This window comes from Dipodomys spectabilis, unplaced genomic scaffold, assembly GCF_019054845.1.
Source record: "Dipodomys spectabilis isolate Male_0828 unplaced genomic scaffold, ASM1905484v1 ptg000140l, whole genome shotgun sequence".
Taxonomy (NCBI): Eukaryota; Metazoa; Chordata; class Mammalia; order Rodentia; family Heteromyidae; genus Dipodomys; species Dipodomys spectabilis.
Window position 1 is genome coordinate 9,715,775 of NW_024870817.1, and position 27,036 is coordinate 9,742,810.

A 27,036-nucleotide genomic window follows, 5' to 3' on the forward strand; every position below is an offset into this window, starting at 1 on the left:
TTTAAAGTAACTTGTATCACAGACTTCACTAACATGTGTTTGGCTTGCTAGATGGCTGGGTATCCTATTTTCTGGCACAGAATATAGAACAGAGGGAGTTTCCCTCCATGAGCAACTGAAGTGCCAGCTGTTGCCCTAAATATTGTACCTGTTCATGATGGATATAGGTTTAAAGCCAAATTTCAAACTTAGGAAAATTTTAACATTTTGTACATCCACAAACATCGGTGTAAAATTTCTGTCTACCTAGATACAGCGTTTACATACACAAGGAGGCAAATTGACTAGGAATCTATTTCAAAAACAGTGGCAGTAACAGATTTATTACTTTAAAAGTTTAAAAGATAAATTTATGTAATATGGTTGGTACATCCTTATAGCACTTCTACTATCCTAAAAAATATATATAGATAGAAATAGTCATTTAAAAGAAAAGCTCCCTAAATAAGCAATTACACTTACTAGAGCCATTGTGTTTACTACTAGTTTAAGAACTTGGAAGGTAGAATCTTGCTTAAGGACTTGAATATCATGAAATGATATTCAATGGCTTTTTCATTGGCACTGGAGCATAAGGGGACAATTAACAATCACTAAAAATTATTGAGGAACTACAACATAGAAATACTTAAGAATCAGTTATGGTGATAAAGCTCGTTGAAGCTTGTCATTCTCTTAAGACTCTGTTTTCTTCAGGGTCCGACTCTTTCAGAAAAGACCCCTGGCTCTGTCACTAGCATATAAAGAACATTTCATGCTTTTGTTATTTCTAGGTAAGGAATAAAAAGTTCTGGTTCTCAATTTGTTTTCAGTTTTAGACAGATACTTAATATTCACAATCTTTTCATGGGCAAATCGTATCAATTTCCCACTAGATGTCCATATTTGATGATGAAAAACAATACACATGTGTGGCTCTGGATTCTGGAGAATGATTTTGCATGCAGCCTGGTTTTGAGTAACTCAAATAAACTCAAATAAAACTATTGAAATTAAAACATGAGCACTGTTTGATACCCATAGCAAACATTAAAAACCAGGAGGAAAAGGACTAATTTCTAGTGAAAGAGTCCCCTTACAAACTCAAGGCATCTATAAGCATTTGTTACTTTCATTCCATATCCAAACTTTGACTACCATTAATCTCACAACTTTGTCAGTTATTCATGTATAGTTAACATGATGTTCACGTTGGATATACCCTGGCTTTACATTTTGGAGTTGTCAGTTGTTCTTATAGCAAAACTAGACCCTTTCATCTCTGACTTTGATAAAAATAGCACAAAATGACAGTACAACTTGTAAGCTGAAAAGAAATCTAAATAAATAAATAGCCTCTCAAGTCTTTGGGCTGGCAGGTTCTACTGATACTTTATCTCCATCAAGAAAAGTAGTGTGCCTTATAACTAAGGTTATTTTGATTTGTTTTATTGTGGAGATTCTTCAGTAGGTATTTCCATGGATTATAGGAAGCAGGTCTTCAAATGAGTCCTATCCTGTTGTCATACTTGCTGCTTTCATAGACAGAGTCAAGCTATGCTTTTCAGAAAATATACATCTAATACATCAAGACACAACAAAACTCTAGTTACCTTGATATCTAGTTGATATTAGACAAAAGGAAGAAGTGTTCATTTAAATGGTAAAGAGAAATGAATTCCCCCCCCCAAAAAAAAATGAATTTCACTACATGGGCATGATAATGGGAAACAGCAAAAGAAAATGGAGAGATTCTGTGGGGCCAGAGGGGTCACCAAATTCTTGCTATTCTTCAAGTTAGAGAATTGTAAAACAAAAAACAACAACAATAAAAAAAACACCTATCTTCCAAAAGCAATACATTGCATAAACTAAACTAACTGCCCTGGATTGTCTACTGTTATTCTAGGCATTAACTAGGCTCCCTCTGCCTGTCCACTAACCCTTGATGCATGGAGGCAGTGGAAGATGCTTCAGTGGAACCTCCTAGAACTAAGAAAATCCTCAACACAGGTTGTGATGCCATCTGGCTACTTAAAGCAAAAACCACCTCCACTTCCCAGCAGGTTATGTTTTGAAGACTCTGATGTTGTAGTGGAGACTTGCCTTCAAGAAGAGTGAGCACAGGGTTTCACCTCCAGGTTTTCCACAGGCATGGCTGAAAGAAGTATTAAATATTACTAAGTGGCGAGACCATCTAATGTAAATGCTTATGAGTGTGTGCAATGTTTTCTTTGCTACTGATCTCTTCTCAATCTCTAAATCCCTAAATTATGCTATCCTCTTGGAAACATATCTAATCATATGTATATATACAGAGGTTTCTGTATATGTTACATATAATATTATATAATATATATCATATATATTAATTATAATAATTAGTATAATTATAACTGTTCTCTCCTTGGAAAACTAGCAGTGGTTCTCAAAGGGGAATACTGTTAGCATTGTGGGCAAGAAAATTTCTCATAAACTAAGAATGTATGTACTACAGTTTTCACAGTGATCCACAGGCTGGGATCTACCATCTAAATGCTGGTACAGTAGCTACCTTCTTTCCACCTAATCATTGTGGCTACTAAAGAGTCTCTACTTGTTTCCATATGTGGCCTGGGGAAGGAAGTGGCAGCGAGCACCTAATGAAAATGACCCCTCCTTTTTTCCCTCCCTTCCTTTTTTTTTTCCTCTAGTGCCAAGAAGGATCAAAGAAAGCAACTGGTGGATTAATACATTGGCTTTCATTGGATTATTTTCCCCACTGGAAATTTTCTGTACTCTTCAATCACATTTTTGATCCAAAAGTTTTATCTATTTTTCCTACTCTTATTAAGGCCTTCTTAAAAAAAGAAAACCTAAATGTTTTACGTCTCCACGTTCATTCCCTAGTTTTCTTGTTTGAGCTTCGTCTTATGGAGAAAGGTGAAACAGTTTCCTTTTTAGTATTCATTACCATAGCTACTTTTTAGATATTGCTAAGGACCTTGAAGGTCTTTTTCATTTTACATCATTGCCTTAAAAAATATATCCTCTGTATTTATCTTTCTAAATTGAAGCTTTTCTCATATGAGGGAAAAGCCTCATACAAAATGTTCTGTTACGACCAAAAAGTCCTTTTGGGTGAATTCTTGTAAGTATACATGTACCTTTGACACATTTCCTTCCTTCGTTTTACCTGAACTAGATATTATTGAAGGATGAAACAAACAGGGAAACGCTAGGGGGTGAAGATTAGGTGGAAAATGGGTTAATACTGTGAAGGCCCGAGTGTAACTGTGTGTTAAGTTCAAGAAATTAAAAAAAATGAATTGAAATTAGGAAGGAAAAAAGATTTTCTAAAAGGACCCTGAAATAATTAATTGTTTTGTAGGAGATGGCCTTTCCATGTAGGCAGCAAATTTTTTCTTCACTTCTTTCTGAAGAGACAGTCAAATAGAGAATCTCATCTCTTAATTAGAAAGAAAAATACTCATCAAACACATCTCATCACTGGAGAGCTAATGATCCACAGCTGTTAGTCTGAAAGGGCAGGCTTTTTTTCTTGAACAGTAGGAAGTGTTAATCATTTTGGATGAGATTTCTTTTTAAAACATACTGTAGTTTGCAAAAGAATAGGATATTCAATATTCCAACTTAAATGATTTTTTTGAAGTGGGCTCCCCCTGGGATACTGTCGCGTGTGGCCCTGAATGATCATTGAATGCCGGCATCTTCCAGGGCACTTCAATGAAAGCATCAATTGATGGGATGATGTGAATGACTGGGTCCTGTCTGAGACTTTTAAGCCCCCCAAACTCAAAGAAATAAAAATCACGTATATCTTGTACTTCCTAAGAAATGGCATTGCTATAAAATCTTAATATTTTAAAGCATTCACTTAACTTTTAGGTAATTTGCCTTGTATCTCCTTCACTTACGTTCTGAGTAAGACAGAAAGTTTTGTTTGCTTAATATTCATTTAAAACACTGGAATGCTTTTTGTCCAGAAAAATGTAATTGGCTCATTGCCATTACATCCTCCTGGCTAACCTCTTCTAAACATTTTGGACAGAGGAAAACTCTCTTTAATAGAAACCTTGTGACTGGCCAACTTTTGATTATTCAGAACCACACAACAGAGTAAGAGAAAGTAAGAACGACTTGGACTCCACAAACCTCGTTTCCACCATTAGTTCTTGACCTCTTTGCCATTCTAAACTTTTGTCACAGCACTCAAGAAGTATCTTTCTCTTCCATTATGTAATGCAAAAGTAGTGACCTCACAGAAAGGAAAGAAAGAAGAATTAGAGACATAGAAAACCTACAACCAGTCCAAATACAGGTATAGACCATCTAATATCATTTTCTAAATAATTGATACCTTCAAAGCACTAAAAGTCACTAGGAATTGTTCATCCTAGAGGCAGTGAAGTTTTGTTCAGAAAGCACTGGGTTACGAATCAGAAGGTCTGATTCTGCCACTCAGTAGAGAGTAGCTCTTGACAAATCTCAAGCTCCCCGAGCCTTCATTTCCTCATTTGTGAACAATGAAGTAATCTTGTGGTGACAGTGTCCAAGAAATGTTGTACTCAGTACCTGACATGGAATTGTAACCCCTTTTCAAAACTCCTTAATAATAACAATATAAATGTAAATTAAATTTTTTAAATGAAGTATTCTGCTTCACCTTTCATAGTCTCTCTTGGGAACATTCCCCCTACTTATTCCATGCAATGACATAAAATATTTGCCAGAACAAATTGTATTATTTTTCAGTTAGTAATTTTTAAAATTCTGAATATTAATTACTAAAATTTAAAATGATTTTAATATATGACCCAAATAGATACTTAAGTATTACACATTTGTGATGTTGGTACTCATTTTATGGACAAGACAGCAGTAATTTAGATAAATTGTATTTGGATTTACAAATATAAAGGATATGGACAGAAATTTATATTCATGAAATTTCTATTTCAAAGCAAGCTTTCCTTTTATAAGTAGGGGCATGGGATTGTTAAAAATTGTTTAAAACTTAAAATCTACTAGTTTTTACTCAGCGTTCCAAAATCTTCAATGTATGTGTGTGCCACTTACTAGTAATAATGAGTTTCTGTAAATAAATAACTTTTCCTTTTTTCCTTTGCTAATAAAACTTTTAACTGCAACTCCCTGTTTAACATAACTTCTACCTTTCAAGCAAGCACCTGTTTTCAGCAATCCAGATCCCACTGGAGAACACAGCCCAGCTTTTGTAACTACTCAAACATAGTTATCACAGTGGCTTACTTTAGAGCATTAGTTTATAAAGTCTTCACAATCTTTTAGAAAAAATTAAGTAAATATAAAAAAACCTTACATTAACAATATGCCTACATAATACTTTGTGATAAATCACTTTCATCTGCATTAAGTGAACAGTTAACTTGTGATATTCAAAGCCATATAAGAAAGTAAGAAAAATGAAAAATGAAATTGTTGCCACAAACTACAACTTCACCACTAGGTTTTGTTTTGTTTTGTAGTACTAGGATTTGAAGTATGAGAGCCTCATACTTACTAGACAAGTTTTCTGCCACTGGAGCCATGTCCCCATTAATTTTTTTTATCTTTTTCTCATATCAAATGGTGACCAAAATATTTATTTTGGGTTTCTCTGCACAGGCAAGCCACTATTAAAAATACAATATAAGCATTATTTAAAAAAAATAACAAAATAACCAATGAGCTTAGGCCCTATAAGGATCAGGTTTCTGGTATGATCCATGTCTTTCCATATCACAGTATCATCTTCTAGAGTGAATTATATACATCAGTTATATATTATATAATAAGCTACTCCAGAAGTAGTATGTCAGAACAGCATAATTTTGTTGGTCAGCCATCTAAAGCAAGTTGAACTGGGCATTTCTTCTGTCCTCATCTGGGCTCACATGTGTTTCCATTCAGGTTGGTAGCTTTGCTTCTGGATGCTCTCTGACTTTTCACTGAGATGGAGTTGACTCTGTCAAAAGGTTTTCAAACTTATATGTTTATCATATTTGCTACTCTGCTCTTGAATAAGTGGAGTAATATATCCAATCACAGTGTCAGTGTGGGACACCATGATAAAGGGAGACATGAATGCCCCCAAATGAAATATAAAAACACTGAAAACGGCATTCCTTTCATCATCCCTTCTTGTTCTTGTGGGCATGGCTCCACATAGCTCTTATTCTAGCAACAGTTATTAGCTACAGATCCTGGGGTAGCATAGAAAAGACAAGAAGCTGCAAGAAGGACCAAAACGTTGTGTGTTAATTGAGCCAATACATTCCTGCTTGCTGAGCACCTTTTGGTAACAAGCATTAGACTAGTTCCATCTCCTTCCACAAGTAGTATTGTTCCTACTCTTCAGATGATAAAACAAAGAAATCTAGTCACGTTCCTCTGGCCACATGGCAAGTGGCTGGGGAGGCTGGATGCCTCTGGGCCTGATGTGAGCACCTATGCTTTTCCCATTCTACTTGACTAGGACAGTTTCTTAAGAGATCCAATAGCCATGGCTGCCAGGCCAAAGCAGTTGAAAAAGAGCTTCAGGATAATGAAGACAAGGATAATATGTACAACCCTCAGTATCCTCTTCTAATGACAGAAGTTGTATGTGCCTACTCTCATTTAAATAACGTACTATGAATAAGGAAAGGATGAGAGGCTGATGGCGACGAATGAAATGAAGTATGGTATAACTTTGTGAGAGTCCTTATCACCTCATACAATATTGTATCACCTCATACAATATTATTATAACAATATTACAATATTGTTAGCTCTCCCTAGCTAACAAAAATCACAATCTTCACTATACCATAATGAGTAACTGATCCCGTGTTCAAAAGTAATTCTGAGCAATCTGAATCCAGAAAACATTTTGTCCTACTTTTGAACATCTAATATTGCATACCACATGGTAAATGTTCAAAAGTATTTTTACTGATAAAATGTATGTTTGTGTTCTTTCAAGAGTTTTTGTCATTTTTGAGTGTTAAAATATATGAACATAAGTGCTCTAGGTAATAGAACTTATTTCATAGAGCTTTATTTAATAGAACTTATTCAAAGCTCTGTTGTTCCTTCCATGCTTCCTCCTTTTTTCTTTTTTTCCTTCCTTCTCCTTCTTTTTCCTTCCTTTGTTGGTACTTTCAACTGTGGAAGCTCAATTATACAAGTAATAGGAGACTGTTTCCTATTGTTAGAGCTTCCCCAAAAGCTGGTGTCATTTTTTACATTGTTTCTCTTTTCTGTGTTTTTGCTGAAATATTTTTTGAAGACCATGTAGATAGTGTGTATGAACACGCAGGTATTCATGAAAAATGTGTTGGTTCTGAGTCCTATATTTTGAAAGAGCCTTTGGGATGTTGATTTGGATGTAGTGAGAAGATGGCTAAATTCCCAGAAATTGGATCTTGTTTCTGCTGCTTGAAGCAACTAGTTATGTCAAAAAGATATGATGATATCTTGATTACTAATAGGCTTATTAGCTAGAAAATGTTTTCTGTGTAGTTCTAGGGCTATAACAGACACCAATGCAAGGATATAGTAAGTGTATTTTGGGTAGCACGATGCTTCTAACACCACTGTGTAGACCTTACAAGGAGACTATATTTGTTCAACAACTTAAAAATGCTTACACTTGGTTATATTTAGCAGTAGGATAAACTAAGTCCTACTATCAGAGCAGAACACAACAAAATCAAGTAAAATGGCTGACTGCTGGTGGCTTACACCCATAATCCTAGCTACTCAAAAGCCTGAGATCTGAGGGTTGTGATTTGAAGGCAACCTGACAAGGAAAGTCTGTGAGACTCCCATCTCCACTGAACAATAATAAAAGCCAGAAGTGGATCTGTGGCTCAAATAGTAGAATACTATCCTTGAGCCAAAGAAGCTTTGGGACAGCAACAGGCTATGAGTTCAAATCCCAGGACTAACTCACACACAGACACACACACACACAGACACACACACACACAGACACACACACACACAGACACACAGACACACACACACACACACACACACCAAGTAAATGCAAGTATATGAGAAGGACCAAAAGGAAAGAATATGATCAGACCCTAATACATAAAACAATTCATGAGTATATAGCCAAGATGGAAAGAGAAGCTAATCTGAAAGCAGTACCTAAAGAAGACTTACTTGTTAGAAGGAGAAATTTGCTCATTGCATCTCAGATTATAACTCTACAAGCAGTTTCCTGAAATCAGGTGTTTTTGTTTTCATTTCTTTTAATTATTTTTGAGAGGTTTTATACTACTTTTACTAATATAAATAGTTAATCAACTTTTATTTAATGATTTTGGAATCCAGTGTTTATTCCAATGAACAGTAAATTTATTGATTACTTATTATACCCCAACTACTGTTCTAAGCTCTAAAAGCAACAAGAAAGAAGTCTGAGGATTTGTTGTTGGGGGATTTAATTTTTTGAGTTCGAGTATATTTTAGATATGAAACCCTTGTCTGTTGTATGGCTAGTGAAGATCTTCTCCCAATCCGTGGGCTTTCTATTGATCTTGCAAGCTATGTCTTTTGCCATGAAGAAGCTCTGCAGCTTCATGCAATCCCATTTGTCCAACCTTTCTTTGATTTGTTGTGTTTCCGGGTCTCTATTCAGAAAATTTTGGCCTGTGCCAAGGAGACCTATGGTTTCTCCTATTCCGTCCTGTAATGTTTTCAGAGTGTCTGCTCTGACTCCAAGGTCTTTGATCCATTTGGAGTTGATTCTGGTGCAGGGTGATATGTAAGGATCTAGCTTTAGTTTTCTACAGGTGATTAACCAATTTTGCCAGCACCATTTACTGAAGAAGCTGTCTTTCTTCCATTCTATTTTTTTTAACTCCCTTATCAAAGATTATATGGCTATAGGTCTATGGGTTCATTTCTGGGTTTTCAGTTCTATTCCATTGGTCCTGAGGTCTGTTCGTGTGCCAGTACCAAGCTGTTTTGATTACTATGGCTTTGTAGTAGAGTTTAAAATTTGGTATTGATATTCCTCCAGCACTGTTTTTTGTGGTAAGGATCGTTTTTGCTATTCGGGGTCTTTTATTGTTCTATATGAATGTTTGGATTGCTCCTTCTATTTCACTGAAGAATGAGGGTGGAATATTGATAGGTATAACGAATTTGTAGATAGCCTTGCCATTTTCACGATGTTGATCCTTCCAATCCAGGAGCATGGCAGATTCTTCCACATACAATGGAATTCTATGCCTCCATCAGAAAGAATGATATTACCCCATTTGTTAGGAAATGAAAAGGCTTGGAAAAAATTATATTAAGTGAAGTAAGCCAAGCCCAAAGAAACATAGGTCCCATGACTTCCCTTATTTGTAATAACTAGTACATGTGTAGGGCAAGCAGAAAAGGTCAAAAGCTATGTACACGTGACCATATAAGATGATGTTAAGCAAAATGAACCCCAAATATCTTTTTTCTTTCTTGCTATTGTTTCTAACATATTATAATGTACCATGTGATTTTTTTTGTTTCTTTGTATGTTCCTCCCCCATGGTGGAACCCCTATTTTCACTGTATTTGATGTTGGTGCACTGCATCTTGTATATATACTTCTCTAATTCAGGGAGAGGAAGGGAAAAACAAAATGCTTAAATAAAGATACAGGTTGACCCATTGTAACAATGATATATACAAAACACTATGTTGAAAACAAACTTTACAACTTGTGGGGGAAGGGGAGGAAATGGGAGGGGAGGTAGTTGTGGAGGTGGGAGGGAAGGGATGGTAGGAGGAAAACAAAAGAGGAGGCAACAATGCTTAATAGGAAATGTACTCATTACCTTGCTCGTGTAACTGCAACCCCTCTGTACAGCATTTTTACAATAAAAAATGTACAAAAAAAGTCTTTACCCTTAACGAGCATGCATTTTAGTGATTGATTAAAATAAATTAATTACAAATAAATGTGTAAAGAACTTATATGGACTCAAAACATTCTTATATGTTTTGATGCTATCAAATTTACCTTAACTCATTTCCTGAAAAAGTATATATTTTTTATTTTTTTTATTGTAAAGGTGATGTACAGAGGGTTTACAGTTACATAAGACAGGTAATGAGTACATTTCTTTTTGAACAGTGCCACCCCTCCTACATTTTCTCCCATTTTTGAAAAGTATCTTTATAAAAATACATGTTAATTATCATAATCATCACTAATTTATATAATTATTATGTAACTAATAAGGAAAATATTTTCTTTTTCACAAATTGCATTAATTAGAACTTTTTTTCAGGAACTTAGTTGTTTCTATGTATTTCTGTCCAAAATTCATTTCTTGGTTTACTAAACCATTCTTTATACTCTTTGGTATCCATTTAGAATGATGAATATCAGAAAAATTCAGTAAAATTCACATTTCTCAAATTTTAATGTTAAAATATCAAATGGTACAGTAATGTCATGAAGCCATTTTAGTAGAGTAGTGATGTTAGAAATGATCAAGTTTGTAGACCTCAGTCTAGATAGGAAAACACTGAGGCCAGGTGACTTCCTAAATCCCAGAACTATCTCTCTGTCCCTTAATCAAAGAGTCTCTCTGGCACTCCACAGTGTAATTTTCTCTGCTACTTGAGTAGCCTCCAGGCTTGATTGAGATTTTCTGAGAAGGCTGTAGATTGCTAACATTGCCTGACATATTTATCCTTAGGACCCTTCTCTCCTGACCTGTCAAATGTAAGATACTTATGTTCTCCTAGCTAGCTAGCAGAAATTCACAGTTGAGCTACTGTTCATCTAAATCTTGGTGGGCTGATAAATTTCAGATTTTTAACATTAGATTTTGAGGATCATAGGCAATAATTAATGTTCAATAACATTGGCATCATAAAAAACTTTGGTGTTTCTTTTTGTTTTGTTCATTACCTTACTGGCTACTGGTAATATCGTAATGTAGTTAAACTACATTTAGCTATTTTGTTACCACAACTATGAAGTGATACTTCCATTGTTTCCATAATATAGAGGAAGCAATTAAAGATAGGATATTGTAGAAGGTTACTCTTAGAGTCGGGTGTAGAATCCAGCTCTTATAATCCACCTGACTTAACATTACCTGAGTCTGACAGCAGAAGCCACAGGCCCAAGAAAAATAGATTATCAGTCCAGTATTACGTCTGGTGGGGGGGGAGGGGGTCACATTTTACATCTTAAGTCCTTTGCTTTACCATGTAAATGCTTTTAGAATGGCTCCATCTGCCACCCTGTGCTCATAGACTGATATTTGTGTTTTACCACAGAAATAGTTAATATACTTAGAGGAATAAATGATGTTCATAGGCATCTTAAATTTGTATTTGACAGAATTATGTTTGTGTTTCATAGTTGCTTGATTTGTATGTAATACTGAATATAAGACAGACTTTTTTTATACTTGTTGGTGGCAGGGTTGTTTTCTTTTTGTCCTCATATTGTGAAATCTTTGGGGCTCTCTGCTGTAGACTTAGCATTTTTGTCTGCCTATTATAATGTGTTCATTGTGTTATCCAAGTGAGATTAAAAGAAGAAGGAAATCCTTGATGTTTAATAGTGATTCATTCTTTGTCATTAAGGCAGATAGACCAGGCTATTCTGACAATGCAAAGGAAGCACATTTTGTTGCTTTAAAAAAAAAAAAAAAAAACTTTGTCTAACCTAACAATAATTGCAGTGGTGGAGAAAAATTAAAATTACCTCTTTGACAATGTAATGATAGCAGGGTTTCTTCCTTAATAGAAATTAAACAAAGTAAAATCTTCACACTAGTTTCCAGGGGTCAGTTGTGCTTTTAGAAAATACTTAAGTTCTCAAGGATTCGTTTTCAAGATAAATCTTCCAGATTTGAAGCATTTAGTTTTGTGGGTTTTGAAGTAGAGTATGAATAAGAGAGCCTGTCTAATGAAATTCAGAGTTGACTCATCTCTTTCTCTTTCCCCTCTCCTCAGCTCTTTCTCTTTGTTGTCTGGAACTTTGAGCTCTACATGATACCACTGGTTTTGTTGTTACTATTGACATGGAACTACTTCTTGATAATATCAGGGAAAGATAACAGGCAACGTGATACAGTAAGTCTCTACTTTCTTACTTGTGTGTGTTTTTGTACTTAGTTCTACTCTGTCTGACAAGATCAACATTGAATTTGGTTTTCCAAACCAGAGATTCTGTCTATGAATACTCAAGTTTGGAGAAAGTTTTACTAGCAGCTCTTTAGTCTTAACACAACAGAAAGTATTCACGTATTTCTGGCATCACTCCTGTTGGTAGGAACTAAAGCAGAGAGTACACCAAGGAATGAACTATGGGGGGGGGGGGGGGGGGAGGTTATAATTATAAAAGACTGTTAATCCAAAGAGTTGTCTCTTTTATTCTTTAGATTTGTTCTGTTCCTCAATTAATCCTGAAATAAGATGTACTATCACAAAGTTATTAATAAACAAACCAAATGAATGTATTTTATTTAAGGTAATTCTCTGTAGACTACCATTGGAACGAAGGAAGAGGTGATGGTTGTTGCCTAGGGAAGAATATTGAAGTATCTTAATTCAATAGATGTTCACTGAGCAATGGGGAAAAAATGCCCTCTCTGGCATTTTTGAAAGTCTTTAAAATGTGTGAGACAACCATTGCTTTCTCAGAAAGAATTTTACATTAGAAAGTGGAGCTAGCCGGGCGCTGGTGGCTCACGCCTGTAATCCTAGCTACTCAGGAGGCTGAGATCTGAGGATCGGGGTTCAAAGCCAGCCCAGGCAGGAGAGACCGTGAGACTCCTATCTCCAATAAACCACTAGAAAACCGGAAGTGGTGCTGTAGCTCAAGTGGTAGAGCGCTCGCCTTGAGCTGAAGAGCTGAGGGACAGCGCCCAGGCCCAGAGTTCAAGCCCCACAACCGCCAAAAAAAAAAAAAAAGAAAAGAAAGAAAGTGGACCTATCACACTATAATCACTTTTGTTATTCTTCTGCCAGGTATTATTTACCTTAAATTATTTCCATACTCCTAGAAAATACATTTCCAAAGGTTTTCCCACATATAAATAAATGAAGATAAGGGTTTCTTTTCCAAACATGACATTTGCAATTGGATGATTCAATGAACAACTGTTGAGAAGAATTTAATGGATTGTCAAACATAAGAATCTACTTAAGGGCTGAAAAGGTGGCTCAGTGGTAGAATGCTTGCCTTGTATGCATGAAACCCTGGGTTCGATTCCTCAGCACCACATAAGCAGAAAAAGTTGGAAATGATGCTGTGGCTCAAGTGGTAGAGCACTAGCCTTGAGCTGAAGAGCTGAGGGATAGTGCCCAGGCCCAGAGTTCAAGTCCCACGACTGACAAAAAAAAATTACCTCTTCAAAGTAATTTTTATGAATACAATGCATCTTTTAAAAAAATATTATATTGAAGATTTGTACAAAGGAGTTGCCATTCAACAAAGCAGGTTATGAATACAGTGCGTCTTGATTATTGTTATTCCTTTCATCTCATCCAACCCTGGCCACTCACTCCTTCCCTTACTTTTCTTAATTTTGTAGGATACATATTGAATTTTTTTGCCATTTAACAAAGCAGTTTATGTATACAATACACCTTGATCTGTGTGATCTCTTCAACATATTCACCCTCCTTCAACCCACCCCTTCAAAATAATTTAATCATTAAAACAAGAGAGAAAATGCTGATGCATACCCACCAAATTCATGACGACAACACACCATATTCATTTCCATCTTTCTCACTAAGTTCTGAGCTTAAAGGAAGAAATTCTGTTGTTGTTTTTAATTTACAACTTTCTCTGGCATGCGCTTTGAAAATTAAGAGTGTTCAAAACATTTTTTAGTAAACTATACAAATCAAATATGAGATTGCTAAGAGATTTTAATGGTTAGGCAGCATCAATAGAAGTTATTACCATTGGCAAAGATTTTATAGATACATAGTTTATTGTACACTGAGAGACAAACCCCCAAATACCTTAAGCACTGGTGTCATGGAAACTAATAGGTACTTATGTCAATTAATACAGAATATTCTCTCTAAGAAAATAGAACTCTTTCAGACAAGTGCTTTCTCGTCTCATTTATTGCAAGAAGATTTGTGTGAGAGAAGACTATGTTTCATTCAGTTGCCTTGAGACAAATTTGCAAACAAGATTATTTGCAAATAGGAAAAAGTAGTAATTTCGTTTTAGCTTCTTAATTCTATGAGGGAGAATGTCTTCAACATTTAGTCAACGATTTGAGAATTCTTAGTGAAAAATTCTGAAACCATGGAATTTGCTTGTTATATAATAGTATAGCTGTCCTGGCTGTAAAAGTCCACTTTTAAAGTGGAGGTTAAAATATATAATATATTCTCGATCGCATTTTTCTACTGGCTTGTAAAGTGAACTTTAAAATTCTCAAATACTTTATAAGTCTGTAGAAAAATTGAATAATGCATAATTAAAATTATATGACACATATTTTTTCTACTTCCCTTTATCTTTTACAAAACAAAACTCTGATAGAATTTACCTTTTTTTTCCCTTTAAGTCACATGTCTTCTAACAAATGCCCCCCTTTTAGCCCTGGAGAACATTTTATCTCCCAGTACAGCCCACTGTGAACCATTCTATAGTCTAACTCTCATAGAATGCCAACTACGCTCCATAACTCTCAGTAATTGCCTTCTATTTGTCCCAAACACACATATCCACATATTCTGTTCTTCCCAGGCACCAGAGCAGCAATCACAACGTTTCATTCAGCTTCTCATTCACTGGCTCAGTAGAGGCCTTACGTAACTCTTAAATCCAATTTGTTTAATTATGTGTTTTCTGGCATACCCAGCTGTGCATTTGAACTGGTTACTCCTTTTCAAAAGAAACCTGGATTATACTTTGCTGCTTGCAGATTGTGTATGTGTGGATTTGTATGTGCATGTGTGTGCAAATTAAGGGACAATGTTGTAGGGGTTGCTGTGTTGTGACTAAGTAACTCTTCTGCTTGGTACATAGCCCTGGAAGAAAGGTAGTTTGCCCTAAGCCCTTACTGGTATCCCCAAAATGTTGCAGAATCTTTCAGCATGTATAAAACTTTACAGAGTCTCTAAGGTACATTAATCACACAACAGCTAACAAGGGAAACCAGGAAGACTTGCTGTTTTAGAAAAGAAAAAGGAAGAGAAGAGCAGGGGGTGGTAGATAGGGAAGAGAAGAGGAGGAGACTGCTCCTATTCTGCCATTAAAATAATAAATACTGTTCATTCAGCTAAGAAAATTGATTAGGATGAAAAGTATAAAGGAAAAAATGTAAATGACCTTCAGGACTATACCGAAAAGAGACAAAAGGAAATAATAGTTCCATGATACAGATGTTGAGAGGAGAAAGCAAATAAATACTGTGAAAGAGGAAATGTGGGTGAAAATTCTGTCTTCAACAGACTGATTGATAGTTAGATTAATAGGAAAGGGTGGATGGTGTGTTGTTTATTAAGGAAAGCCTTGTCTACCTTGGAGATCCTCAAAATTTCAGGAGAATTTACCTTCTATAGTGACTCTTAATAAGAAAAATGATAATAATCCTTTCCAAATACATTTTTTTACATTTTATGACTAGAACACGTTAAAGATAGAGTAAGGAAGCACAGCCATTTGTGAGGCTGAAAATGTAGACTCCTGAGAAATGAGGAGCTCCTGAGGAAGAGGTGTGGTTAGAAATGTTATTTGACCTCCACTGTTAGACTTGTTAAAAATAAGAAATCCTAGGCCTGAATCTACCTAGTCTGGGATAGTGGCATTAACATTTCTAGCATGCGGATTGTTAGATTTTTCCAGAGGAACCTGTTTAATGCATGCTTTATTCAGCAATGTCCCCGGTATAAAAGGGATATAGATAGAAATGTCATCCTTCTCTTGGTTTCAGCTGTCACTCCAAACACTGAGGAAAATTCTCCCATGAACTGCCTATTAGGATGCTACCAACTCTACAGGTTACAGACACTGGAAGACAAAAATACCTTACATTGAAGGGTAGATACCTAAGAAATGATGTCTATTTAATTACTGAACCCTTATTAAACCCAGGTGCTCTGTGAAGTATTTAATGTTCATCCTATCAGCCTCTCTCAGGAGAGAAAAGGCCAATTGTGTTACCCCAGCCAGTGGACTGACTCCTTCTATGCCAGCTGACCCCTGGCCCTTTCATCTGTGGCAATTAAGGAACACACTTATATGGAGAAAAAAATTAAAAAGCTTCAGGAAGCTGTTCTTAAGAAAAGGGACCCAAGGAAATGGGTGAGCAGGCAAACAAGGGTCCTGTTGCACGCTCTGTGGTTGTCACTATATACCTATGGACAAACTTTCCCAAAAGGCCACAGTCTAAAGTTTGTACTGCTCCATCAATTTCATCTCCTCTTGGGGCTCTATTTTGCTATATCCCATCTTTCCCTGCGCAACTTTCACCCACAAATGACAGAGGGGAGGGGAGAGAAGTCACATTGACTCTACCTTATTAAGTAAGATCTCATTAAGTATGTTGTTTGTATCAGATATCTTGCTAAGCCTTCCAGAGACATCTTATTATATTTTACAATAACTCTATCGAGCAAATAATTCTAAATAGTTTTATCTTGATTTTATAAATGAAGAAAGTACAAATGAAAGAGGATAAACTAAATTCCACAGGGAAAATGTGATTTAATCTCTAAGTTTGCCCCTTCTTGAAACCTCGGGCTATTCTGTAGTATGCACTTGGAATGTTTTTCATATTAAGACACATTTTTAGCATCCAGGGCTTTTACACAAATCTCAAATGTCCTCAGATTCCTTCAAGGGTGCCTACTGATTTCTCTAGAAATAGTGCTGGATATCCATTCCTCAAATGCTTTTGCATTTGATGGTCTGGGAAACGATCCCCCCTCCCCAAAGAGGAGCATGGAAAGGGTTAATCAAAGCTGAGGCTCTTCCACATGAGTAAAGAAAGTCTTTGAATTTTGTTAACATACAGAAATTCTTCAAGCTGGGTTTTTTAATTATGCTTTAAAAGAACATTCATTCCTACTATCATGATATGCCTCCTACACAACAATCTCAGTTGTCTAATCAATGGTGGCATTAAAAGACTGAAGAGTGGAGCAGATCGATGAAATCACTCTCTGACTCATGATATGACTATGACACAAATTGAGACAAAGTCTGCCTTGCAGTAATGCTTTAGTAAACACTGAAATATTTAGTTAGCTCCCTCTGATGACAAAGCACTCAGTTCTTACTTTCCCCTGTAGAATAAAACTGAATATTGTTTCTGGTTGGGCTTGGTCCAATTAGGAACAGAACACTCATCTTTAGAAATGAAGATATAAAGAAAAAATTTCCTTACATCATAAATACTATTGTTGGAAAATTTAAGAATGTCTACCAAACATCTGGTGTTCGAGCTGAATTCCTGTCAATCAAACACATGTAGTATATTTTTTCCGTCACTGCTGTTGGTTACAAAGCAAACCACAATGGGATATTTGAAAAGGTGGAATAGTAACCAGTAAACTATTTCTAACAGGATCTAAAAGGCTAGCCAAGATAGATAGACTAGAGGACTTGTTTACAAAAGCACTTTGAATGTAAGTTAGATCCTCTCTACTTCAATAGAGTTTTATCACTCACTGCAAGTAGCATAGACCACAAGTCTCCATTTGCATCTCTGAACCAAAAAAGGCCACATACTCAATGCTCTTAACAGAAGCAGCATTGACTCATACAGCCTATAAACACATCTAAAAATGGATGATTACTCTTTTCTCCTTCATGCTTACTTCAACAGCAGTTTTCTCAATTTTTTCAGAAGGTCAACAGCTTGCAAAAATCTAAGGAGGACCATGAAAAAGCCAGACCTTTAGTTTTCCAACACAATCACTAGAGCAAAGAAATCGAAAATAGTCCCTCCCCCCACTCCAATGTGACCCTTGTCAAAGCTGTTAGACTTGTTAGCTAGTCACTCACTGTACAGAGTTGTGCCCAACTCATCTCAAAACCATATCAGGATCTGGACATGGACCAAATGGATTTCCACATTTTCTCCACTCATGTCCCCAACCACATTATTACCATGCTCTTATCCCCTTCCCAGATGACTGAGCCTTCTATTTAAGGTTTCTCTCCAATTGCATCTACAAAGTCTGAATTGAGCCCCAAGTTAGTATTTCCTAAAATAACAAATAAATGGACTGATGATAAATTAAGTTGGAATTTTAGATAACCATGTGATTTTGCAATTCCAATTTTATATTTATTTGGCAAGTTTATCACAATGACACCTTATATTCTTGCCTGTAGAACCATAGAGAAAAGATGACCCTGAAATAAAATTCTAATTGTAACATTGTGCTATTTTGCTGGTTCCCTAACATCTTTCAACATGGATGAGCCTATCCAAACCAAAGCTTAATAAGCTCTATTTCCCCATTGTTATAGGAAGATTCTTCCTGTAGAATTTAATGTTTTGGTTTTTAGTTGTTTGCATTTGTTTTCTTGCCTGTTTTGGTCTTTGCAATGTTTATTGATCAAAAGGGTGGGGATATCGGATCAAAGAGGGGATAAACACATGAGCCAGATATTCTCATGTTCTTCTTTTCATTTGATTCAACTAAACCATAATTTCTTACCATTTGGGAGAGAAGGAAACCAAGGCATAAAGAGGTCAAAACACTTTCAAATGGTTCATCAGCATAGCTAGACAAAATTCTAATTCTGACAGACTTTCAGTCCTACATCCTCTGCCTCTCTTCCTGTATGTCCATCCCACATACCCAGCAAAGGCAATTATTTTAACACAGTCAGCAAGAAGGGATGATGTTTATGTCTTTGGAAAAATAGGGAAACTGAATCCAAGACAGTCACTTTAGCAGAATCAATATATTTGAGTAGGAATGCTCTAGGTGAAACAGATGTGTCCCAGAGATGGGCAATGTCTAGTCTTGGACCATAGTAGGGCACCATAATAGAGATATACATGCTATGCCAAATCTGTGGAGTCTTGGGAGTCTTAGGAGCCAGGTAGAAGTTATGGATTGATATGTGGCATGGTTGTAGCACTGGACATCCTTAAAGCAAGGCACTTGAAAGACTTGATCCAAATGTGGTGCACTGTGCCTCTGTAGCCACAGAGGGCTTCATAAAGACTAAATGTGGTGTTCAGGGCAGTTTAGGCTAGACTACTCTGGGACTCCTCCAACTGTGACCTGTGTAGGATTTGTAGGGGATTCATTTTTCAGCAGTAAGAAGGGGGTGGGACTACACTGATGAAGAAGAGTTTGAATGAGAGTCTTCTACCTTGAGAAAAGAGGAACCTTGAGATGGGATGGATCCACAGCATCTGTGAAGAAGACCAGGGATGGTTTGGCCTCTGCTACAGTAAGAGCAGTAGGAGCAGAAGGTACCCCAAGATTCTATATATCCTAACTTGCTTTTCTACTCCTTAAAATATATTCACAAATGTTTGGGTTTTTTTATCATGTACTTTAAAATTAATCATAGTGAATCCATGGTGAGGTTACCTACATTTATATTCTATAATGGGGCTGGGTGGTAAGTGGTAGAGCATTAGCCAAGTGTTCAGGAGGTCCTGGGTTCAATTCCCAGCACCACAAGCAAACAACAACAACAAAATCTTCTGTATTTTATAATGGAGTTATGGTATTCTGGTATATTGCTGGAAAAACTTTGCTTTATAATGGTGGCATAATTTTCATTATACAAATACTATTTTTCCTTATTAAATAATTTTCTTTAAAAATGTTTCTTTTTGCCGGGCACCGGTGGCTCACGCCTGTAATCCTAGCTACTCAGGAGGCTGAGATCTGAGGATCACGGTTCAAAGCCAGCCCAGCGGGAAAGTCCATGAGACTCTTATCTCCAATAAACCACTAGAAAACAGGAAGTGGTGTTGTGGCTCAAGCAGTAGAGCATTTGCCTTGACTAAAGAGCTGAAGCACAGTGCCCAAGCCCAGAGTTCAAGCCCCACCCACAAAAAAAGTTTCTTTTCTTTTCTTTCCTTTTTTTTTTTTTTTTTGTGCCCCAAGGAAAAGAATCTTAAATCTTTAGGCATTTTGGCAAACTCTAGGAAGACATTTTGGACCAAAGTATATGCCTTTTGAAGATCTTTAAAAAAAAATGGTAACTAATAAAAAATTGCAATCTGCTAAACTTCAGCGTTTTATGTATATGTGCCTCTCTAATCATTAACTATTTCTTCTAGAAAAGCATTTCTTACTTCTTTTTTCCCTTTCCTCCCAGTTCTCCACCAATTGGTACTCTCAGAAATTAAGTCTTACAGTTGCTGCCTAGGCATCCATTTTCTGATCTAAGTTCTTAAGTTACTTGAAACCCACTGGTACCTGATCATCTCTGGCTAGTTAAAAATCTCCCTTCTTTGGGATTGTTTGTAATATAGCCTATTTTTACTTATCACACTAATCACAAATCCACACCCCTCACAGCTGCTGCCTACGATTAAACTTTATGGTTCACACCAGAGTCCTGTAAATAAATTCTTTGCACGTGCTTTCTTTAATTAGCCAGGGGATAATGCCTGCAGGCCCTAATAAAGGCATAGTCCCACAAGTCCCTGCTTCCTCCCAAATGCCCTGCCCCCTGGTGGAGCTCCTCACTGTCTCTGAATCCCCTCTGCTTCTCCCTGGTGACTCTAACCATTCCGGGACCTGTAAGTAAGATATTTCTTCTGTTTTACACACTTTTAGTGTCTCATTGTGTCTTACTTGGCCAACATGACTGAACCTCCCATATGTCTTTATCATATCTATGTCTGGTATCCGTATTTTCCCAGCAGAGCTCTCTTAGAAAGGGGTGGTCATGGCCTATGGCCTCATTTGAGGGAACCTCAAGACTAAATTAGAAAGAAACCATAATGATAAGAACTTAACTCTCTCACTGTGCTGAAATATTTAGCTGTCAGTCTTCCTTAGTAGCCTATAACTATTATACTTGAATTTAACTCCAACACAGAACAAGTTTCAGTTATAACTGCATAGTAATTGTTCAAAATATTTGATGAATGAGCAAATGTTTTAATCTGATCTTCTTATACAAATCAGAGACTTTATTTTTTGTCAGTCGTGGGGCTTGAACTCTGGACTTGGGCACTTTCCCTGAGCTCTTCAGTTCAAGGTGAGCACTCTTCCACTTGAGCCACAATACCACTTCCAGTTTTCTAGTGGTTTATTGGAGATGAGAGTGTCATGGACTTTTCTGCCTGGGTTGGCTTTGAACCGTGATCCTCAGATCTTAGCCTCCTGAGTAGCTAGGATTACAGGCATGAGCCACTGGCACCAGGATAAGACTAACTTTTTAATGCACAATTGTTTCCAGTCAACACATTAAAAAAATCTTATAAGTACTATCAGGGTTAGCTGTTTCAAGATAACAAAGGCCTATTCTTTACCCCCCTCTCCCCTCCCCAGTTTGTAACCTAGTAAGTAAAAAATAAATAGCTGGATGCAATAGGTACAAAGTGTACCTAGTTGTACAGAATGTATGAATGTGTGGTATGTAGAGAAAAAAATGCTAAATATCTAAACATCCATAGTCCTTACTTCCCTCCTCAATCTCCCTCCCTTCTCCCCCCTCTCTCTCTCCTTCTCCCCTTACCCTGTCTCCCTCCCTTCCCCCTCCCTCCTCCCTCCTCCCTCCAAACCCCCTCTCTCATGTTTGCCTTTAATACTTCTTGGGTTCACAGACTGTCCTTTTACTCTCTTCTCCAATTGCAGCTACACCTAAAATTGCAAAGATAAAAACTCTAGAGTGGAAGATGATGAGTGTTACCTGTACGTGACATGTTCAAACAGAAAAAGATGTAAAGGAAGGAAAACACTTCTATTTTTAAAAGGCAATTTTCTGAAGATCTCCTCACTAGAAAGCACAAATCTTAGTTTAGATCTATCAAGATTCAGAGAAGAAACTTCTGTTTTAAAGTTAGTGGTAGTGGCCCTAGAAGGCACTTTTAGTTACCTTCATGTATTAGCCCCTGCGTCTTTCTGAACCCTTCACATTTTGCTCAGATTGTCTAGAGAGGCATTTGAGAATGTCCCATAGAAAAGAGATACTATGAGTATTTATAATGGATTTCTCCCTGAAACCCAGCTCTTTTCCATCAGATGAATGCTTAGTCATGGTGAAGGGAACATGAAGATGTTGGTTGCATAAATGCTGACTTATTGAAAGGATTAATGTAGTTCTTTCAGGATCTGTTTAATTCTTGAGAGAGTAGATGGTTATAAAGAAAAGCTTACCCATGTGTGTTTACCTTGTTGTGCTCTGAGGCCGGTTCCCTTTCTCCTAAATCCTCTTGTGATGCAGCAAACAAAACTCTTGCTCCAAAATTGTGAATTAATGAACTTTTCTTTTAACCTGTACAAAGTACCCAAATGAGCATCAGCAAGTGTTGCCACCTGCACCTTTCCAAGTGGTAGAAGGTGATTTATGGGCTTAACTTCAACACCTCCTAGTTATTCACTATACAAATTCGTTCCTCTAGATCTCAATATCCTCTCCAATGCAATGGATCAACAGCTACTTTCTTGGAGATGTTTACCTAGGGATTTAAAAGACAACACAATGTATCAAGCATATAATGAATAAGTGTTCAATAAATGACAGATACCTCCTTGTGGGGATAGGTCAGTATGGATAGGATGGGGGCTTACACATTGTAAGCTGCTAACTCTGAAAGCATTGTCTTCTATTATTAAAAACTATTATTAAAGAGAATGGTTTTCCACAGCCTTAGTAGTTGTTTTTAGTTTTACTCATATAGGCAAAGATAATAGCAATGCCACAGTAAGATTTCCTGTGTCCATAATCCCCCTCGTGTATATATATATATATACATACCAGTCCAATATAAATCTCTGTATCATCTGAAAAAGCATATGAAGAAATTTGAGAAAAAAATCCTTTACAGATTAAAGCTTCAAAGAAACTGAAATATTCAGAAATACTATAAATGTATGTCTTTTTATACTATATACATGTATCTGTGAGAAAATAAAAATATTTTCCTGATTATTATACAACATACTTCTCCACCATGTACAGTGGATAGAGACAAAGGCAGGCAGCACCAGAAGTGAAGGACAACTCAGTAGAGCTGTCATGAAGCAAAATACTCTATTCAAATAGCCTCACTTAGGGAAAGGGAAAGGTAAACCTACAAGAGCTACCAAGCCTGGAGACAGGAACTAATGTTAATAAATCAGAATGAAACATGAAAATGTCAACTTAATCAAGCATTTAAATTTTATTAATCAAGCCTAATTTTTATGAGAGCAAATAATCACTGAAGCTGGACAAATTTGTTCTCGATTGCATCAGAAACATAATTTTAATATTTAATGGACTGATGAATTTAAATGGAGAATTATCTTTATGAAACATGCTCTTCATAATTTGCCATTAAGTGAGAAATAAAAAATCAGCATAAATCTTACATAAAGGTTATTTAACTAAATGTTGGTACTATAAATACTATAAATGCACAATGCAGTAATTTAACAATCATACGATATACCATATAGCAGAAATTGGACATGGACCGGGAAGGCTTTTTGCTAAGTGGGAAGATATAACTGTTAGCTGGATTTGTTTGAGGTTTCCTGGATATTCTTTTCATTCAGTCTTCTGAGCTACAATGTACTACTTACCACAAGCATTCTTTCAGGTCCAAATCCACCAGGGCTGTCTTTTGTGAATATCATTCTTTGTAAAATATTAATAATAATAATTTTATTGTTACTTATAGAAAAAGATAAAAACAAAGAACGGGTGTCTTCTAGCTATGTGTTTTGGTATTTAAAACATGCTCCTTTTATAAAGTTAAATGTCCCTAATACAATATTCTCCAAGGCCTTAAAGCATTGTAGGTGAAAAAAGACAAAACTCTCACGCATGCCAGATTTTGTTCTCTGCAAATGTATACCCATTCTACTCCTTCTCTCCATGACCCCCAGCATATTGCTTAAGTAGGAAATTCCTGTGAATTTTCGTAGAAGTAAAATAATATCTTAACCAGTCACCACAGTCCAAAGGCTTGCTAACATGAAGCTCTAAAATAAGTTTTTTTGTTTTCAAGTGTTTTTTTTAAAGATTTCCCACTGTTCCAAAAGTGTCATATTGACCTGTAATGCATTGCTAAATTATACATTTATCAGAAAAGAACTCGCCTATTGCAGTGTTAATGTTCCTGAGCAACTCTGATGAGGTTAGAGCCAGGCACCTTCTGAGCAGATGGCAGGACACTTGCTCTAACAAAAGTCACAGCAGTTTCCTCTTCTTGCTTTGCAGAAAATGTGTTAAATAAATAATAATGCAAAGCCTTCATTAGACAGACTAAAAAACACAAATTCCTTAGGTGGTTTTCAAAACGTCAAACATTTGAAATTGTGCCATGTTTTTAAAAATAGAAAGTTGTTTTGGAATGGAGCTGTGACTTTAAATAGAGAGGCTTAAAGAAATAACTTCCATTTTATTTGAACTTTATCATTTAAGCCAAAAATGTTTTGCTTTGAAAATATTAAATTTTATAAAACATTAGTAATGAGTCTAGTTATCTTTTCAACTTGCTTTCAAAGCACATTAAATAACTCATTGGGTGGGATGAATTTTTTAATATTTTTCAACCTGATAAGTAATACATGTTCACGAAAGCATTTTCTAGAAGAACATTAAAGGTTAATAGTTGACCTATTTTTCCCCACTCAACTGAATTAATATGCAATATCCTAAAGACTCCACGATTAGAATTTTCCTCTAAGCAAAATATACAATACATTGTGAAGCCTTTAGGTGGAGACATCACTCAAGTAAACACTAGAATTCTGTTCACAGTGCTTTGTGTAAGTCTAAGAATACTGAGAAGGAAATAGACAGGAAAAAATCATTTAAGATGTTTATGATTATTATAGAATTCAAACTATTTATTGTTTATAGTCTTTCTTAGTAAAAGAATATTTTTGCATATTAAGCTGACTCTTAAGAAAATAAAACATTGCATACTCCTGGCCAGTAAATTTTCTGTCTTCACACCTTATGGCAAAGCATAATATACTGCAAATCAGAATGCAGTTCTTGATGCAGAATACAGGCTGTATGTAATCAGTGGCATGAATCAAAAGTCATCTGATAGCCACATTAAAGCCACATTTTCTATTAAGAATCAGACAAAATTACAACATGGCACTTCCCAGAAAGAGCCAAGGAAATGCACTCTGCAAGAAATAATTGTATTTGAGTGTGTCTTTAAAAATCAGGAAGTCTTTTAGCAATAAGAACTAATGCGTTTCTCTTTTTGTCTGCCTTCTTTTGTATTGCAATATATTCAGCCTCACTTGCAAGCCTATCACACTAATTATTATTACATCTAGTGGCTCAGCTATCTCGATAACTACTGTAGCTGAAATATTTCAAGGTCAAATCCTTAATAGCGTGAATCAAACCAAGCCGCCATCATACATGCTTTCGAACTATACTCTATGAGACCTCACATTATCCCATTTGTGTCTTGGTATTCTTACAAATATGGAATAAATTGTATGTGCGTGTAATTCTACCATTCATTTTGCAAAAGTTTCTTCTCAGAAGTCTTGTGAGAAGCCTAACAGGTCTGCCCAAGCATGCATGTAATTATCTTACTGACGACAAAAGTCTTCGGCCAAACTCTGATAACTTCCAAGTAGTCCAAAATCACTTAAATGGTTATATGCATTATTCTCAATCATAGGCATTCCATAACTTCATATTATACTTACACGTGTACTGAATACATGAGCATGCAATTGCATGCTCTGCCTGGTTATGCACACACATGATATTAATGGACTGCTATTTAAAATTGCGGAAGAATACCATCCTGTCCTAATTCTTCCATTATCTTGGGTAGAAATAAGCATTTAGTATGTGATGTGTCCCATTATGAGCATCTGTACACATTTGATGTTCTGTGAATAGAAATTAAAACTGAATCTTCTTTTGTGCCACTTTTCTTTAATATTTTAACATTGCAGTTGCACAATCTAAACAGCAGTGATTTCTTCTTTAAATATGTAGCTTTTTTTATAGACTGCTTGAGTAAAGCAATTTGAATTGTGCAACTGTTTGTTCCACACATATCAAAACATCCATTTAATTCAAAGATTATTTTCAAGGAAATAAACATACAAAAGAAAGTAGTTTATGTCAGCATTGGCTTTCAAGGGGTATATTTTCACAAGATCTAGTATTTACAAGCTTAACATCACAATTTTTTCAGTGTTTTAGAGAAATGGAAGACATAGAAAATTATAATGCTAAGTGCCTTAAGAATTATTTGAAGTCTCCTTTTGTTACCTTAGGATTATACCTGCACTATCTATCCATTGGGATTAAAAAGCAGTAATTAATATTCACTGTCCTGTGATGATTTTAGAAATGCAATATACCTGAATCTACTATTCATTCTTATACTGGGTTGGTCTTCTTTCTTTTGTTGCATCCTTCCAGTCACTTCTGTGCTCCATCTTTGGTCAAGTAAAATTTTATTTCCTTGCAAATTACAAAATGTTCCATGGTATTGGGTTATATTGAAAATGTCTTAAAATATTGAAAGCAATGCTTTTACATGTATAGAGGATATATAGATACTATAGATGGGATTTGTTCCATTTTATAAATTGATTTTTAAAATGTACAGCCACATATTGCATTTTATATGTTAATGAAAAATGTTCAGCAAATATTGAATATGGAAGAAGAAATATTATCCTTTTTAAAATAATGTTATCTGCTTATCCTTTGGCTGTAATGTAGCTGGCACACTGCATTTGGGACTGTCTGTGTGTGTTTCTTAAAATGTCATCTTTATTAGTATTACATTCAAGGAATAGTAGCAAGAATCCGTTTCTTTCAAGACCTTCCTCCAGTGTGTGGCATATAAGTCTGTGACGAGCGACATTACAGAAGGTCATGTCACTTTTAACTGCTTGCATTACATCTTTCTGATT

The 27,036-nt window shown here is 35.9% G+C and overlaps 1 protein-coding gene across 8 annotated transcripts in view; it reads left to right on the plus strand.

Moving 5' to 3' along the window:
• Mctp1 (multiple C2 and transmembrane domain containing 1) overlaps positions 1-27,036 on the plus strand; it is a 415,812-nt gene that overhangs the window by 306,788 nt on the left and 81,988 nt on the right. For 5 of the 8 annotated variants that reach the window (XM_042690819.1, XM_042690817.1, XM_042690815.1 and 2 more), the window contains one exon: positions 11,962-12,081. The exons of the other annotated variants lie outside the window; for them this stretch is intronic. In XM_042690819.1, the coding sequence (XP_042546753.1) occupies positions 11,962-12,081 (120 nt within the window). The remainder of the gene's footprint in view (positions 1-11,961; positions 12,082-27,036) is intronic. 8 annotated transcript variants of the gene reach the window in all.